This window comes from Pteropus vampyrus, unplaced genomic scaffold, assembly GCF_000151845.1.
Source record: "Pteropus vampyrus isolate Shadow unplaced genomic scaffold, Pvam_2.0 Scaffold292, whole genome shotgun sequence".
NCBI classification, from domain to species: domain Eukaryota; kingdom Metazoa; phylum Chordata; class Mammalia; order Chiroptera; family Pteropodidae; genus Pteropus; species Pteropus vampyrus.
In genome coordinates this window covers 411,534-425,830 of record NW_011889073.1, presented here as the reverse complement: position 1 = coordinate 425,830, position 14,297 = coordinate 411,534, and the positions used below count along the sequence as shown (strand labels likewise).

The 14,297-nt window shown below is 42.1% G+C and overlaps 1 protein-coding gene across 2 annotated transcripts in view; it reads right to left on the bottom strand.

The window, feature by feature from the left end:
- Positions 1-8,786: 8,786 nt before the first annotated feature.
- Positions 8,787-14,297, bottom strand: part of TAGAP (T cell activation RhoGTPase activating protein) — a 9,864-nt gene continuing 4,353 nt past the window's right edge. Inside the window, exons 1-4 of one of the 2 annotated variants that reach the window (XM_011376300.2) lie at positions 14,004-14,111; positions 12,409-12,604; positions 11,716-11,830; positions 8,787-11,100 (exon numbers count right to left, since the gene is read on the bottom strand). In XM_011376300.2, the coding sequence (XP_011374602.1) occupies positions 9,827-11,100; positions 11,716-11,830; positions 12,409-12,604; positions 14,004-14,056 (1,638 nt within the window). In that variant the 5' untranslated portion in view covers positions 14,057-14,111 and the 3' untranslated portion in view covers positions 8,787-9,826. Of the gene's footprint in view, positions 11,101-11,715; positions 11,831-12,408; positions 12,605-14,003; positions 14,112-14,297 lie in introns of those variants that run through there. The other variant, XM_011376299.2, reaches the window with a different exon arrangement.

The following is a 14,297-nucleotide window of genomic DNA, read 5'->3' as shown; positions in this document are numbered from 1 at the left end:
TCCCAAATTTAATGAAATGTTTAAATTTACTGATTTAATAAACTCAGTGAATCCCAAACAGGATAAATGGAAAGGAAAGCACACTGAGACGCATCATAGTTAAACTGTGAAAAACAAAGACAGAGAAAATCTTGCAAGAGGCCAGAGAAAAAGGATTTAAATAATAGTAGACTTCACATCAGAAACTGTGGAAGTCAGGTGACGGTGAGTAAAATCTTTGACATGTTTTAAAGAAAAAAACTGTCACCTTAGAATATATAGCAGAAATACACTTCGAGAATTAAAGCGAGATGAAGACATTTTCAAATAAAAGAATGTTAGAAGGCTAACACTATAAGAAGCTGAAGGAAGTGTTTCAGGCTGAAGGGAAGTGATATGTGATTTTGGATATGAAAACAGGAATAAAGGGCATAAAAATAAATGTTTGGGTAAACACAAAAGAGTATGTTTCCTTTTAATTCCTTTAAAATATATTTGATTGTATAAAGCAAACATTATAACTGACTTATAGGGTTTATATTCTATGTAGATGGAGTCTATATGGCAGCTTTTGCAAAAAGGTGATGGCGGTGGTGTTGGGGTAATTGGACCTGCACAATTATAAGTAGTTCATGAGAAGTTAAGGGGTTTATATTGTAAAACCTAGAAGAACTGCTGAGAAATAATGCAGAAAACTAAAAATCCAATAGGTAAATAAAAATGGAATTATAAAAAGAATGTAAGAAAGAGGAAATGAGAGAAAATAAAAGTAGAGGAGGCAAATAATAAAATAATAGACAAAAATCCACCCATTTGTGAACAAAGACAGTTTTATTTCTTCCTTTCCAATCTATATACCTTTTATTTCCTTTTCTTGTCATATTGCATTAGTTAGAACTTCCAGTATGATGTTGAAAAGGTACAGTAAGAGGGGACATTCTTGCTTCGTACCTAATCTTAGTGGGAAAGCTTCTAGTTTCTCATCATTAAATGTAATGTTAGCTGCAGGTTTTGGGGGGTAAATATTCTTTATTAATTTGAGCAGTTTTTCTCTAGTCATAATTTACTAAGCATTTTTGTCATGAATGTGCCTAATTGATTTTTATATAATGCAAAACCCAACAACTGAAGAACACACATATTTTTCAGGAACCCATAGTACATTCCCCCAGATAAACCTTATACTATGTCATACAATAAGTCTCAGTAAGTTTAAAAGGATTCCAGCCACATGGAGTATGTTTCCATGGGCCAAAGAAGAAACTATAGGGAAGTTAGAAAATATATATTACTAAATGATAATAAAATACAACATATCAAAATTAATACGATGCAACGAAAACGATGTTTACAGGGAAATCGATAGCTTTAAGTTCTCATATTAGAAAAGAAGAACAGTTTATTCATTGACATCATCGCCTTAAAAAGCTAGAAAAAGAAGAGCAAAGCAGCAAAGTAGGAGGAAATAGAGAAGATCGGAGTGGAAAGACAGACGGGAGAACCAATGGAGGAAATTAACAAAACGAAAAGCTTGTTTGTTGGAAAGTTCAACATAACTGATGAACCCTGAGCTAGGCCGATGAAGGGAGAGAGAGAGGAAGAGAAAGAGGGAGGGAGGGAGGGAGGGAAGGAGACAGAGAGGGTGAGGGAGAGAGAGAGAGACAGAGAACACGCAAGTTACCGATCTGATGGAAAGAGGGATTAGCACTACCAATCCTTCACGCAGGAAAAGGATCATAAGAATATTATGAACAACTTGACCCCAACGAGCTTAATAATTTTGATGAATTAGAGAACTTCTTCGAAAAATGCAACACACCAAAATATACCCAAGATGGAATAGAAAATGCAAATAGCTCTATAACCCTCAAGCTGTAGTAACTCTGTAACTATCGAAAACCTTCCTACGAAGAAAACTCCAGGCCCAATGCTTTCACTGCTGAATTCTATCAGATATACAAGGAAGAAACAAATCCAATTTTACAAAACTTTTTTTTTTTTAGAAAATAGAAGACAAGTGAACACTTTGCAACTCTTTTTTCTTTCTTCATGCTGGGCTGCCAGGGCTTGGGGGTAGTGGTGATGGGGGTGCTGTGAAGTCATCTTTCCTACCCACTTCGATGCATCTTTTCTTATTTCCGTGCTCCATCCGGGTGCTGGAGTCCCTCGCCTTGAGTCTTTGGATCTTCTAAAGGTCTTTTCTTGCATGGATGGTTATTCTAAGTGACATTTCTGTGAGGGTACGAGCCTCCCCCATTTGGTGATGTGCATGTAGCAAGTGTAGCTAGTATCCCACTGTAGTCTTCACCCCAAACTCTTCTCTTCCAATTAGATCATGCCACGGTGCACAGAATGCAGGAATCCAGGAGAAGAAGAAACAAGGGAAATAGTGTCCTGAGAAGTCACCTGCTGTCATCCAGACACTTAGTCTAGTCCCCACCAGCGACATCAAACTACTTCCCCACAATAGTTAAGACATATCTTCTATTAACCGTGAAAATATTTAATCTTTTAAAAAGGCTTTCTCATTTTTCATTTTCTTCCCTAATTGCAACAGAGTCAATTTGGACTATATATATTTGGAAACAGAGTGTTCAACTGTAAACCATTATGGGATGGATCGCTTCTCAGTTTCTGAGATCATGGGTAAATGTTCTTTGGAAACTAAGTTATGTAGATAGATTAAAAGTACTCGACGAATTTTGGGAGAATCAGAAAATGCAGAAAGCTAGTGATTTTTGGAATTCATGTGTAAATTTGTCGCCATTTTTCAAAGGTATTGTTTTTAATATTTTTTATTTCCTATATATTTTACATTTATTTTCTCTGTTTTTCTTGGGCTTAAAAATAGATTCATTGAAATTTGATATTTTTCTCAAAGAGGGCATTTTATCATTTTGAAATTACTGACATACTAAATCGTTGTCACATTATATTTGATATTAGTGTTAAGATCCTACCGAAAGAAAAAAAATGAAAGATAATTTCAGAAAAGAGCCCTTATTTAAGTATGAGTTCACCAGGCTTTGTTTAAACAAAGTTAAACCATGTCATCTTTCAAGATATCCAATACTTAACTGTATATTAAGGCTCGAACTACATATGTCACATTTCTGAAAAGCTCTTGTGTTCAAATAGCAAAAAATCACATTGTTGGAGAAATTAAAATTTTTTCTCTGTGAATCTGAGTCTGAACTTCTGTAGGGTACTTTACCCGAGTTTATGGGAAATAAACAATATATCAACTGAGTTTCTTGAAAATAATTAAATTTTATGTTCACAGAGAAAACTAGCGTTTATTGAACACCAATGTGCTTCGGGTACTGGACAGTACTTTATGCATACTGTCGTCTCATTTAGCCCTCCTTATCGGCCCTATGGAGTAGGTAGTATTGCCATCCCCATTTTGCAGGTGTGAAAACGCAGGCACAGAGAAATGAAGTAATTTGTCCAAAGTCAGATGGCAAGTGGGAGATTCAAGATTTGAACCCAGGCAGCCTGTCTGTGGAGCCTGCACCCTTAACCAACTCCCCCGCAGGCCATATTCCCAGGCCTGGGGTCGTCACTGTTCCCTGTGCACACCACGCTCATTCCCACCCTCACTCATCGTGCTCTGTCCTCCAGAGTGCCCTCCCTTCCCTCTCCTCTAATGGTGCACTGTCCACACTTCATCGTCTGGGCACTCTGTCCCTCCCCATTCCCACAGCTGCTACCCTGCCCGATTCCCTATGGGCCAAGAATAACTGCTTCCTGATATTTGAGTAATAACCTCAGAGCCAGCTGTTCTGCCTCTGCCTGCTTTTCTTCCAAACCATCCTACATTATCCTGGCAGGTAAGCTCCTCGAATGCACTCGGATCAAAAGCCATGGGAGGTTCCTCTTGTTTTCCTTTGAATCCCAGTTTGGAGAACACGCCGGGCCCTTCAAAATCTGTCTTTGACCCATTTTTCCAACTGTAGTGAAACATCACCCCCAGACGGGTATTTCTTGGGTTATTTAAATGTGCTTGGCATATAACAAAGCACTTAACATTAGCAGTTATTATTTTATATTTAATATTTGAATAAGTAATACATAGTTCAAATACCAAGCATATGTTATTGAAATATCTTCTATTTTCTCTTGGTCCCATCATTTCAGTTCTCATTTCTCACCTCCAACAGGTTAAACTGCTATTATTAGTATATTTTTAAAAGATAAATATAGCATACTATACGCATTGACCTACTCATTCTTTCCACTTCATGTATCTTGGAGTTCTTTTTATTCCATACCTGGAGAGCTTTTTTATTTCTTTTTTAGAGCTGCATAGAAATTTTTATAACTGTATGAATATGCTAGAATCTAATTACCATAATTTAATTACTCCCTAACGATACACGTTTATATCATTTCCAGCATTTTACTATCATAAACAGCACTAAACTAAAGCAAATATCCTCGTTCACATATAATTTAACATGCATGCAAATTTATTCATAAAGTGCATTCCTAGAAGGAGAACTGGTTATACAAATGATTTATGCCTTCGTAATGTTGACAGATATTGCCAAACTGTCTGACATAGGGATCATACCAATTTCTGCTTCCAACAGAAATGAATGAATCACTAGTTTTCCCACAGCCTCATCAACCCATTAAACTTTTAGGTTTTTGCTTATCTGATGGAAGAAATAGTATCTTACTGTAGTTTCAGGTTGCCTTTAAAAAATGAGTGAGTTTGAGCATCTTTTCAAAAATTCAAGAGCCATTTTATTCTATGTGTTGGCTAGTCACATCTTTTGCACATTTAAAAACTGAATTTAATATATCCCTTATCGATTGACAGGAGCTCTCTATATAATGGAAATTAGCTCTTTTCTAAGTCGTGTTATAGAGGGCTTTCCCACTCTGAGATCGCATGTAAATTTTACCTCGTTCCTGGAACGTTGATTTTTTTCACTTCCCACATTTAAATTTTCAATCCATCTAGAATGCATCCTGGCATATATTGTGAGATGTGGTTCTACCACCTTTTTTCCCAGAAGACCATCCATTTATACCAGTACCATTTATTGAATTATCCTTATATTTTCCACTGCTTTGAAATCCTAACTTTATTTTCTAAAGTCCTAGATGCATTTGCCCCTACTCTTGGGGGGCTTTCCAGTCCATTTTGTTGGTTTGCTGTCTATTCTGCCCTGAGACCTCCTGCTCCCATATTGAGTATGGCTTAATTGGCAGGGCTAGTTCTCCGTCTCTCGTCTCTAGAGCTCTCTTTCTTAGTTGTGTTTATGGATTTTTTTTTTAAATGTAGTCATCAGATTCAGATTGTTTAGTTCAGTAAGCAACAAAGATAACCAAAAGCCTCAAAACCTCCAGTTAGTTCTTTTATCATTTTTACAAATGATAAAAGTTTATAAATTAACTCAGGAAAACTTGACACATTTTATGATTTTGAATCTTAGAATATAGTAAGTTCTGTTTTTATTCAACTGTACTGTTTTGTCCTGGAATTTCATATGGAAACTCCTTTAAATAAGAAGTATATCTTAAAATTAATTGGACCATGAAGCAATCATTCATTCCTGCTATAGCCCTTTGTGTTGTTATCACTCATTTGGAACTAACTTTTGCCTTCAAGGGTGTCTTATGTCTCTACTAGATTGTAAATTCCTTACACAAGTACAGTATCTTTTTTATATTGTAAGAGGTCAATTCATATTTGTTATTAATTTATTTTACTTAAAACTACTCTTGCTTAATTATAAAATTCTCACAGTGTGCATATGAATAATTGAAATCATTTGAGATTATCTGCCTTATCTTTATATTATCCCATATCATATTCAATATTTTCAGTTGTCTTACTATACATAATAGATAATCTGTGCTTTATCTTGCCTTCTATTATTACAGGAACTAAACTAGTATGTATTGTATCATATCCATGATCTCCTTCATTTGAGTTTTGTGTCGCAGGCTAATAGTTCCTCCTCGCTAACCATCGTTCCCTTCTCTCTTACTAACTGATTTTGTTGGGGGAGGCAATGTGCCTATGAAAAAACTATTTCCTAGACTCCTCTGCAGGTAAGAGTAGCCATGTGACTAAGCCTGGCCCCTGGGATGTAGGTAGAATTTATTGAACAGGAAACTTCCTGCCTGGAATTTGGAAGGCAAGGCTGAGGAGGAGGATCATGCTCACGAGAAGGATGGTAAACTACAAAGCTAAACAGCAGAAACGAGGTTAGTGACATAATTTTCAGGGAGCGGCACAAGATGAACATGTTCTGTAACAGCAGAGCATCAGCCTCGTTGCTGGGCCCTTCTCGGCGTGGGGCCCTAAGCGACTTCGTAGGCCACACGCCCATGAAGCTGGCCCCAGGCATGAAGGAACCAGGGGGCCTAGGATGTCGTGGAGCCGCCATGCCTGCCCTGGATGGCCTGGTCTTCTAACAGAGGGCATAAACCCCTTCTCACAGGAGCCTCTGCCTTCTGGGTTTTCTGTCCCATTTATTGCACGATTGATACAGTGCTATGATTCTCCCCATTTTACAGGTGAAGAAACTGATGCTCAGACAGTTTAGAGCCTGGTCCACGGAAGCATAATTAGGGCGTGGACTCAGGTCCTGGGAATCCGGGTCTCATACCCTTTCTCGTGCCAACACACCGACTTCCTTTTCCTACAGAGATGTCATCATTCTGCGTTCCCTTTTTGCGTTCTGTAGGTCTGTGTGTCTCTCGACGCCCCCTCTTTGTAGCCTATAATAGGGGGAGGGTAACCCTTTGTCCCATTGGTCTTTCCTCCTTCACATTTAATTTGTACTCTGGAGTGGATGAAGGGCAGACTCTTAGTCCACAGTCAAAAAATTGCCAGAAAGTGAGTTGTTCTCATCTCTAGCAAAATGTTTACACTCTGATTCCTCAGTAAGTCTCCCTTCGCAGATAAAGAATTAAGATCTTACATAATTCAATTAAAAAAGAAACTCAAAATATGCGAGATCCCATCTGATGCGGGTTTCTGTCTACTTGACCCTTCGGGAGGAAGGCGAGTACTGGCTGTCCTCCCAGTGAGATTACAATCAGGAAAATTTAGCTAGAATTTATTCTTTTAATAGTGCATTGGGGTAAATGGTGTTTATCGCTCTCTGGACGTTCTCATCTATGGCCATGGGAATCACGGTGGCCATTACCTATTATTTATTTTATTAGCACTACCAGCCATGGCTGTGACTTCAACTGCCCAGGGACCGCAGTGTCACGTCGCTGTGGCATTTGCTGAGTTTGGGCTCTGACGTGACTGCGGTTTTGCTCAGCCCCGGCATGAGTACCCCACCTTGGCCGATGTCTGCAAGTCAGCATTTCTGGACCAAGTCCTGCGTGGCACTGAGGTGGGGGTGGGCAGGGTGTGTGCCGTTGCACGTTGTCACAACATATCACGTGGGATGCTGGCAACGGCATTTGGTAACTCACCCTTCCCCCTCTTTATAGAAGGAGGGAAAATTTCCTACCGACCCCAAGAGAAAGAAATTGTAGTCCGTTCGGTCAGGTCCCGGGACATTGAATGCTGAATGTTTGCCAGTGGGCACATTAACTGGGCGCATTTCTCCTTCCCTCGCTTGGCGAGAGGGCCAGGGGCCTTCCTAAGCTAGGCCCAGGCAGGTAGCGGGCAATGCGGGCATGCTGGGGAGACCCAGTGCCCCAGAGGCTGGGGTCAGACCCTGATTTAGGTTGAATCTCCTACTTAGGCCTTGACTTCCAATCTGGTTTTACCATACACCTGGTCCCATTGGTGACTGTGTGGCCCTTAGGAGGACAGAACTCTTGGTGTTCCTGGGTCCTTGAATGAAATGTCATTCAAATCTCATTGTAAGCCTGGGCCCTCTCTTTATGGTGAAGTATTAAGAAATGTTTGGTGTAATCAAAGTGTCATGAAACTTGGTGTTATGGGTTGGATTGTGTCACGTCCTTCCACCTCCAATTCATTTGTCGGAGTCCTAACTCCTCGCATCTCAGAATGTGACTTGAAAGAGGAGACATGAGGTCATTAGAGCAGGCCCTAATCCAATATGACTGGTGTCCCTATAAGAAGGGGAAATTTGGGGTAGGATTTTTGTAGTCTGAGTTGGGTCAGGTGGAGGTCAGGTCAGTGGTGGAGGCCCCCTAGCTTACAGCCTTAGTCATCTGCTGATGAGAATTCTCTAATTCTCAATGAGAAGTTGCTGAGTACGTGGCGGAGAGTTTTATTTTCCAGTCCTGGAACACCCAGCACAGCGCTGGCCACATGGTAGATGCTAAAAATTGTAACGATTACTATTAGTGTCTGACTCTGGGAAAGGATTGCTTTTCTTAAGTTAGCAGTCAGCAGGAGAGCGTCTGCCTCTTGAAATTTATACGTTATTGATGGTGCTTACTAAAGTATTTTCAGTGATGTTATTGAGTGTGAACATGCTGCCTTGGGCAATCTGAGTTATAGTGTTTTTAACTTTATGTCACATTATTAATAAATCCTCTATGAGGCGAACAGGTCCTCACCCTCTGGTAGCTAGCCAACCCCAAAACATGACTTTAACAAATCAAAAACATGCACAGTATTTTATGAGAAAAGTTGATAAAATGAGGAAAAAAGAAGTTTCATATCTCCAAGATACAGGGTAAATAAATATCTTAACCATTGAAATTAAAGTTCTAAAATATGACAAAGATTTTACCATTATGTTTGTTAATCGTCAAGTAAACTGAGCATCATAAAAATAAGGTTTTTAAAAGTACTAAAAAGTTTAATTCACTAAAAACGGGAAATACTATATTTGCTATATAACCCTGGTGTGTATTCTAAATTTTCTGACCTTGAGTGACTGTTTGCTGAAAAAATGGCTAGAAGTGGGTACATGGTCATGGTTTTGCAAATATCTAGAGAACAGAGATTCTCTCTTTTGGAACACGAGTTCCCAAGCTTTGCCTATTAGTCTAGAATAATAAATATATGCATTCAAATAAATGCTTGTTGAATGAACTGATGTGTGAATGATTTTCTTGGTGGGTTTCTATGAACAGAAGGAAAGGAAGCAACATGTCAGCAAAGACCGCACACGTTTACTTTGAAATAAGGCAGGCAATTTATTGTAGTGAGATTATACTGAAGTTTATATGTGACCCCCAATGCATATAAAGTAATTTCCTGTACGCTGCTGGCAAAGACACCCCTGAACTACAAAAGCTCAAAGTGCTATAAACCAGTTAATAATGATGCAATGCATTTTCACTAATCTACCCACATTTAAAATTAGATGATTAAAAGGACACATTTGAGTATCTTTCATACATTTTTAACGATGGCCTTTTCTTTTACTGGAATTTGTAACACCCTTGATGACTCCAGACACTAAACTCTGTTGCTAGCAGTCTATTTCTTTCTTCTTACTGCGGTCATTAGGAGGGTAAATTTCTAACAGAGTTACGAATATTTGCCCCTAAATGGAGCTTGTGGAAAATATGAAAATTTACATGACATTTGAGGCAACATAAAAAAAAAATAGAAAAAATTATTTTTAAACACTAAATCAGTAGAAAAGTGCTCCAGGAGGCAGAGAACAGCGAGCGATGCAGTTTACCCCAAGTTCACAAACAAATATAGACACCTATTTATGGAGACATCTTTGCACCTAACATATCTTCTAGAATACACTTTATACATTTGCTACATGTCCCATGAATCCAGGCGCACGCAGGCACCACCTGAGTTGTGTAAGTATCCTCTCTGGGAGGACTCTACGCAACCTCTTGGACGAAGCTTATTCTCGACTTTTTGAAAACAGTCACGCACTGTGGTCACCGCGAGCTGTGTCATGGCCTCCGGCCCGCCCTCCTAAATGTAGGATTCTTTGGCGTATTGGAGTTGGTCAGCCTCGAAGACCGGCTGACTACAGCGCCGCACCAGGCCGTCCCACTTGTCCTTCTGCCTGGACTCGGACACAGTTCTCGGCCGGTGCAGCTCGGGCCTCGCCATGACAGTCCCTTGTCCTGTCGCTCCCACGGCAGCCCAGCCAGACCCGCTTTGTTTCCAGCCCTCGGTCCTGGGCAAGAGTCTGTGCCAGTCTGGTGTCCCTGGACTGCACATATTTCTCGAGTCCCCTCCGTGGGGAAAAGGCAGAAGGGGAGGTGGCGGCCCAGCGTCCAGGCTGAGCATTCTGGCCCGCATGCTGCCAACTGTCTGGCTCCCGCAGGCGGCCAGGTCCAGGGCCTGGCACCGAATGGCCTCTTGGTAGGACGGGGGGCTTCCAGGGCTTCTCTGGTCAACCAGGCAGAACACGTCCTCTGCCGAGAGGGCACAGGCCCTGGCGCTGGCGTCCAGAGCTGGGCGGTGCTGGGCTTCGGACAGATGCTCCTGGACCACTCGGCCCGCCAGCTGGCTTTCCTTCCGAGGGCCCCTCCTCGCCTGGTCCTGGCCCAAGCCTCTGGCTCTCACAGACACCAAGCTGGGCGTTTTGCTCAGCACTTTTTTGTGAGACGCGAAGGAGAATGACATGGAGTGTTTTTTGATTTCTCTGCTGGGCTTGCTTTTATCGGTCTTGGTGAAAGACCGATGTCTGATGAAGAAATTTCTTTTGGGGCTGGAAGGGGAAGCCACAGGGGAGCTGTCATCGGAGGCGTCCAGGGAGCCGCTTGAGCAGGCCTTGGGCGCCAGTCCCCACGGTGGCACCACGCCCGGGGCCCAGGGCTTCACCTTCAGATCCCTTGGACTCCGAGTCTGGCCCTCGGCCGCAGGAAACACCTCCTCTGGAAATGGGTCCTCGGCTTCCTCGTTGCCCAGCCGGGAGCCTGGCCGGGCCCGGGTGAAGTCATCCTCACTTCGTGTGAGTTTGGGGTTTGTTTTCACGCCCTCGGGGCACTCCTGGGAGGAAGCTATGCTGGGCTCTGAGTACCTCCGGTCCGGTTCGCCCAGGGAGCTTTTCCACCTGGCTGCAGCGCCGACCACGGGCTCCTGGCGGGATGTCCAGGCGCGGGGGCCGCTAGGCTCCCTGGCCACCAAGGTCCCCGCGGGCACCTGGGCCAGCCTGCTGGGAGAGCCCGCGGCGCTGGGGGGCTCCGCATCAGGGTCGTTGCTGTCATAGGCTGAGTCGTTCTGCAGGGTCGACACGTCTGAGGAAATGAAGAAGGGACAGGTGAGCTCTGTGTTCAGATTCTTTCAGAGGTGAACTTCGGTCCCTTTCACCCCACTTAGTGCCGTATGGCGCTAGGAAACTTGGTGAAGCTACGCTGGGGTTTGGGATGAAAGAAACTTGCCACATTACAAGCTTTTCCCCCCCAAACTACTATGTAGAGGTAGAGAAGTAGGAAAAGGAAATGGCGGGCGGGGGCGGGGAGGGGCAGGGAAAACAGCATTTCACTGACAATTTATTGATCTTAAATTTAAACATCGATGGCTCTTTCATTGCATCCATTTCCATATTCCATTACGTGGAAACAAAAGTTTATTACCCCGGCCCGCTAGCTAAAGTTAACTCAGTAAACTTAGCAGTTCTCCATGATTTAGAATAGGAAGGGAAAGTTCCAGGCTCGACCTAAGCATCTGCAGCTTGAGGAGACACTGCAGGAAACTTCCCAGGAGCAAAGTTTTCCCGTTTAACGACTTCGCTACAGACTTGAGTCTGTGCTCATTTGGTGATTTGTGAAGGTAACTCCCACTCCAGTCCCAGGGGCAACTTTACATCGCAGCGGAATATCATCCTAATTCACTGGCAGCACATTCTGTACCTGAACTGTCAGTGTGTTCCAGGGAGTCATCAGAAGCAATGCTGGAATGTGCTGGAATGTTCTCCCCAAATATCTCGAAGCAGTTATCGATGAGGAATTCCACCAATGTCTTAACCTGTGAGGACAAAGTAGCCGATTGTCAGCTTAAAGAAAGTTTTTTTTTTTTTTTTTAAAGGGGTGGGACAGAATAGGGCCATCGTGGGGGTCAACTATTAGGGAGGTGCCCAAATGAGCACGAGAGATCTTTATGTGTCTGAATAGAACTGCAGGAATTTAGTAACCGTCTCATCTATATTAAAGTTATTTTTGAGACGTGCATTTTTTTTTTATTTGAGAATTAAAAAAAACCAAAACTTTAAAGTAGCTAAATTTTTCATTTAAGAAAGGCGTTTCTCAGATCGGTCGTTGGACCGACAGAGTACGAGGCACCAAAGAAGACAAAAATGAAAGGGCCGATTTATCCTGGGAGACGGTGATGTAAAAACTGTTAGCACGTGTGCTTTGTCTGTCAGGGTGACGAGGGACGCAGGCCTGGCTCTACTCAATTTCATTCAGGGGGACTGTGACGGTGTTGTTTCACGTTTCCCTGGGATCTCGACTCAGAGAAATTCAGAGGCATCTCATCACTTGGATTTAGAAATAGACAGTGAGATGGTAAGTCAGGAGTTCCTCAGAAATAGCCTGGGAACGAACCTTATTGTTCAAGTCTTTCTGGGCTTCAAACGACAGGTTTTGGTCATTCTCTCGGGTCAGCATGTTGGGTCCGACGCAGATGGCGAGGTTGCTGGCGTCCATCTTGTTGACCTCGGAGCTCCGGCTGATCAGGTAGAGCACGGAGACCAGGTGCTTCAACAGCAGCAGGTTGGGCCGGGGGAGCTTATCTGCAACCCTGGAATGAAGTTCAGAGAGGTTCGTTTCAGAGGAGGCTAATGATTTTGTCTGGCCATAGTGTAATCGGTCGAAACTTTCTGGCCATCCCTGACTTCCTTTAAAAGGAGGAAGGTGCATTTTCACAAGTAACATTGTGAAATACTCATTCAGACACTTGCAGTGGCAACTGACATAGAACGAAACTGGTTAACCCAGAGATCCCGAGGACCGAAAAAAAACCCCCAAAAAACGGGTCTTTGTAATTAGGACGCCTTTCACACCAGTGAGCCTTAATTATTTCTAGAGATCTCAAGTTATGGAAGCATTAACTCCTTCAGTAAGTTCGTAGTTTAGTATCTTGAAAACCGTTTTGTTGAGTAATCATTTCACCATGTAGGATGTCTTTTTGTTTCTAATACCACAAGACTCTTCTGTTTGAATACAAATGTTTTCCTTTTTCTGAACTGTAACCATCCAACATAGATGACAGATTTTTATATTATCTGAGAAATCTCTAAGGAGAACGAATCGGTTTATAAGGGCATGTCCATAAATATGATCGGCGTAGCACTTAAATGACAACATTGTTACTAGTAAATAATAAATTAGATTTTTAAAGCCCCATGTTTTCAAAAAATGAAATAAAAAAAAGTGACTCTAATATATGGATCATTTTCATTTTTCATAAGAAGTTTTTGCTATGAAAGAGTTTTATGTCTTTAAGTGGAAATTGAATTTCATTTTTGGATAGAGACTCTAATGTCTCCAATTCTATAAATATTTCATTGAAAATATTTAGCCATGCGAGACAATCATAATATATAGGCAGACTTTCATAGGATTTGGCGGAAGTGCTCACATTTTAAAAGTCAGACATTTAAGATTCTCTAGTCACCGACAGATCACATTTTTATTTACATATGTAATTACTTTAGCTGTCACTGGAATTTGTTTTTATAGAGTTTTCATTTGGGTTAATTATAAGACTATGAAATATGCTTTGGAATTTTATGAACAAAACAATCACTTTCAGATTGTTCTACTACGCTCGAAGGGATCTTTTATGGCAGAATGGTTGCCTTGCAGGACACCAAGGATAACTCCAAATTCTTAGGCTTTGCCAGGTAGCCTGTTTCAAAGTTTTCATCTACGATTTCATCTCATACCTTCCCGAATGACATATTTTTAGACGCCCCCCCTCCTCTTGTGGTATGTGCTGAAGTCCCCTTTCTAATTTTGAAGAAGTGCTTCCTTTCATTTGGCTGAAACCCTTTTTGTATATGTCCAGGGTAACTTCCTGATTTTCGTTCTGGGAGTAATGAACAATTCTACCCTGGTCCCCTGCACATTGCAGCTGTCAGGAAGCACTCTGACAGTTCCGCCTGGCCTGGCCTCTGCGAGTCGCTCTGACGACTTACTGTTTCAGGGCCTCTATCCTCTCCTCCTCACTCTGCTTCTCCAGGGCACCCATCCACTCGTCGAAGAGGTCACACGAGAGCAGCTTCAGAGGGATGCTTCTGAGGAAGTCCTGGCGGACGAACAAAGGGGTACGGTTTGGCCTCTTCGTGTTACATAACGTGCTGGTGTCTTTATCTTTACTGTGTTGGTTCTATCTCGAGGAACCTGTGCTCCTCTTGCCACAGGCAGTGCCCCCTTCCGGTGCCAGCAACAGGTACAGTAAGGTCATTAACTGAGGAGACACCAGATTCAGG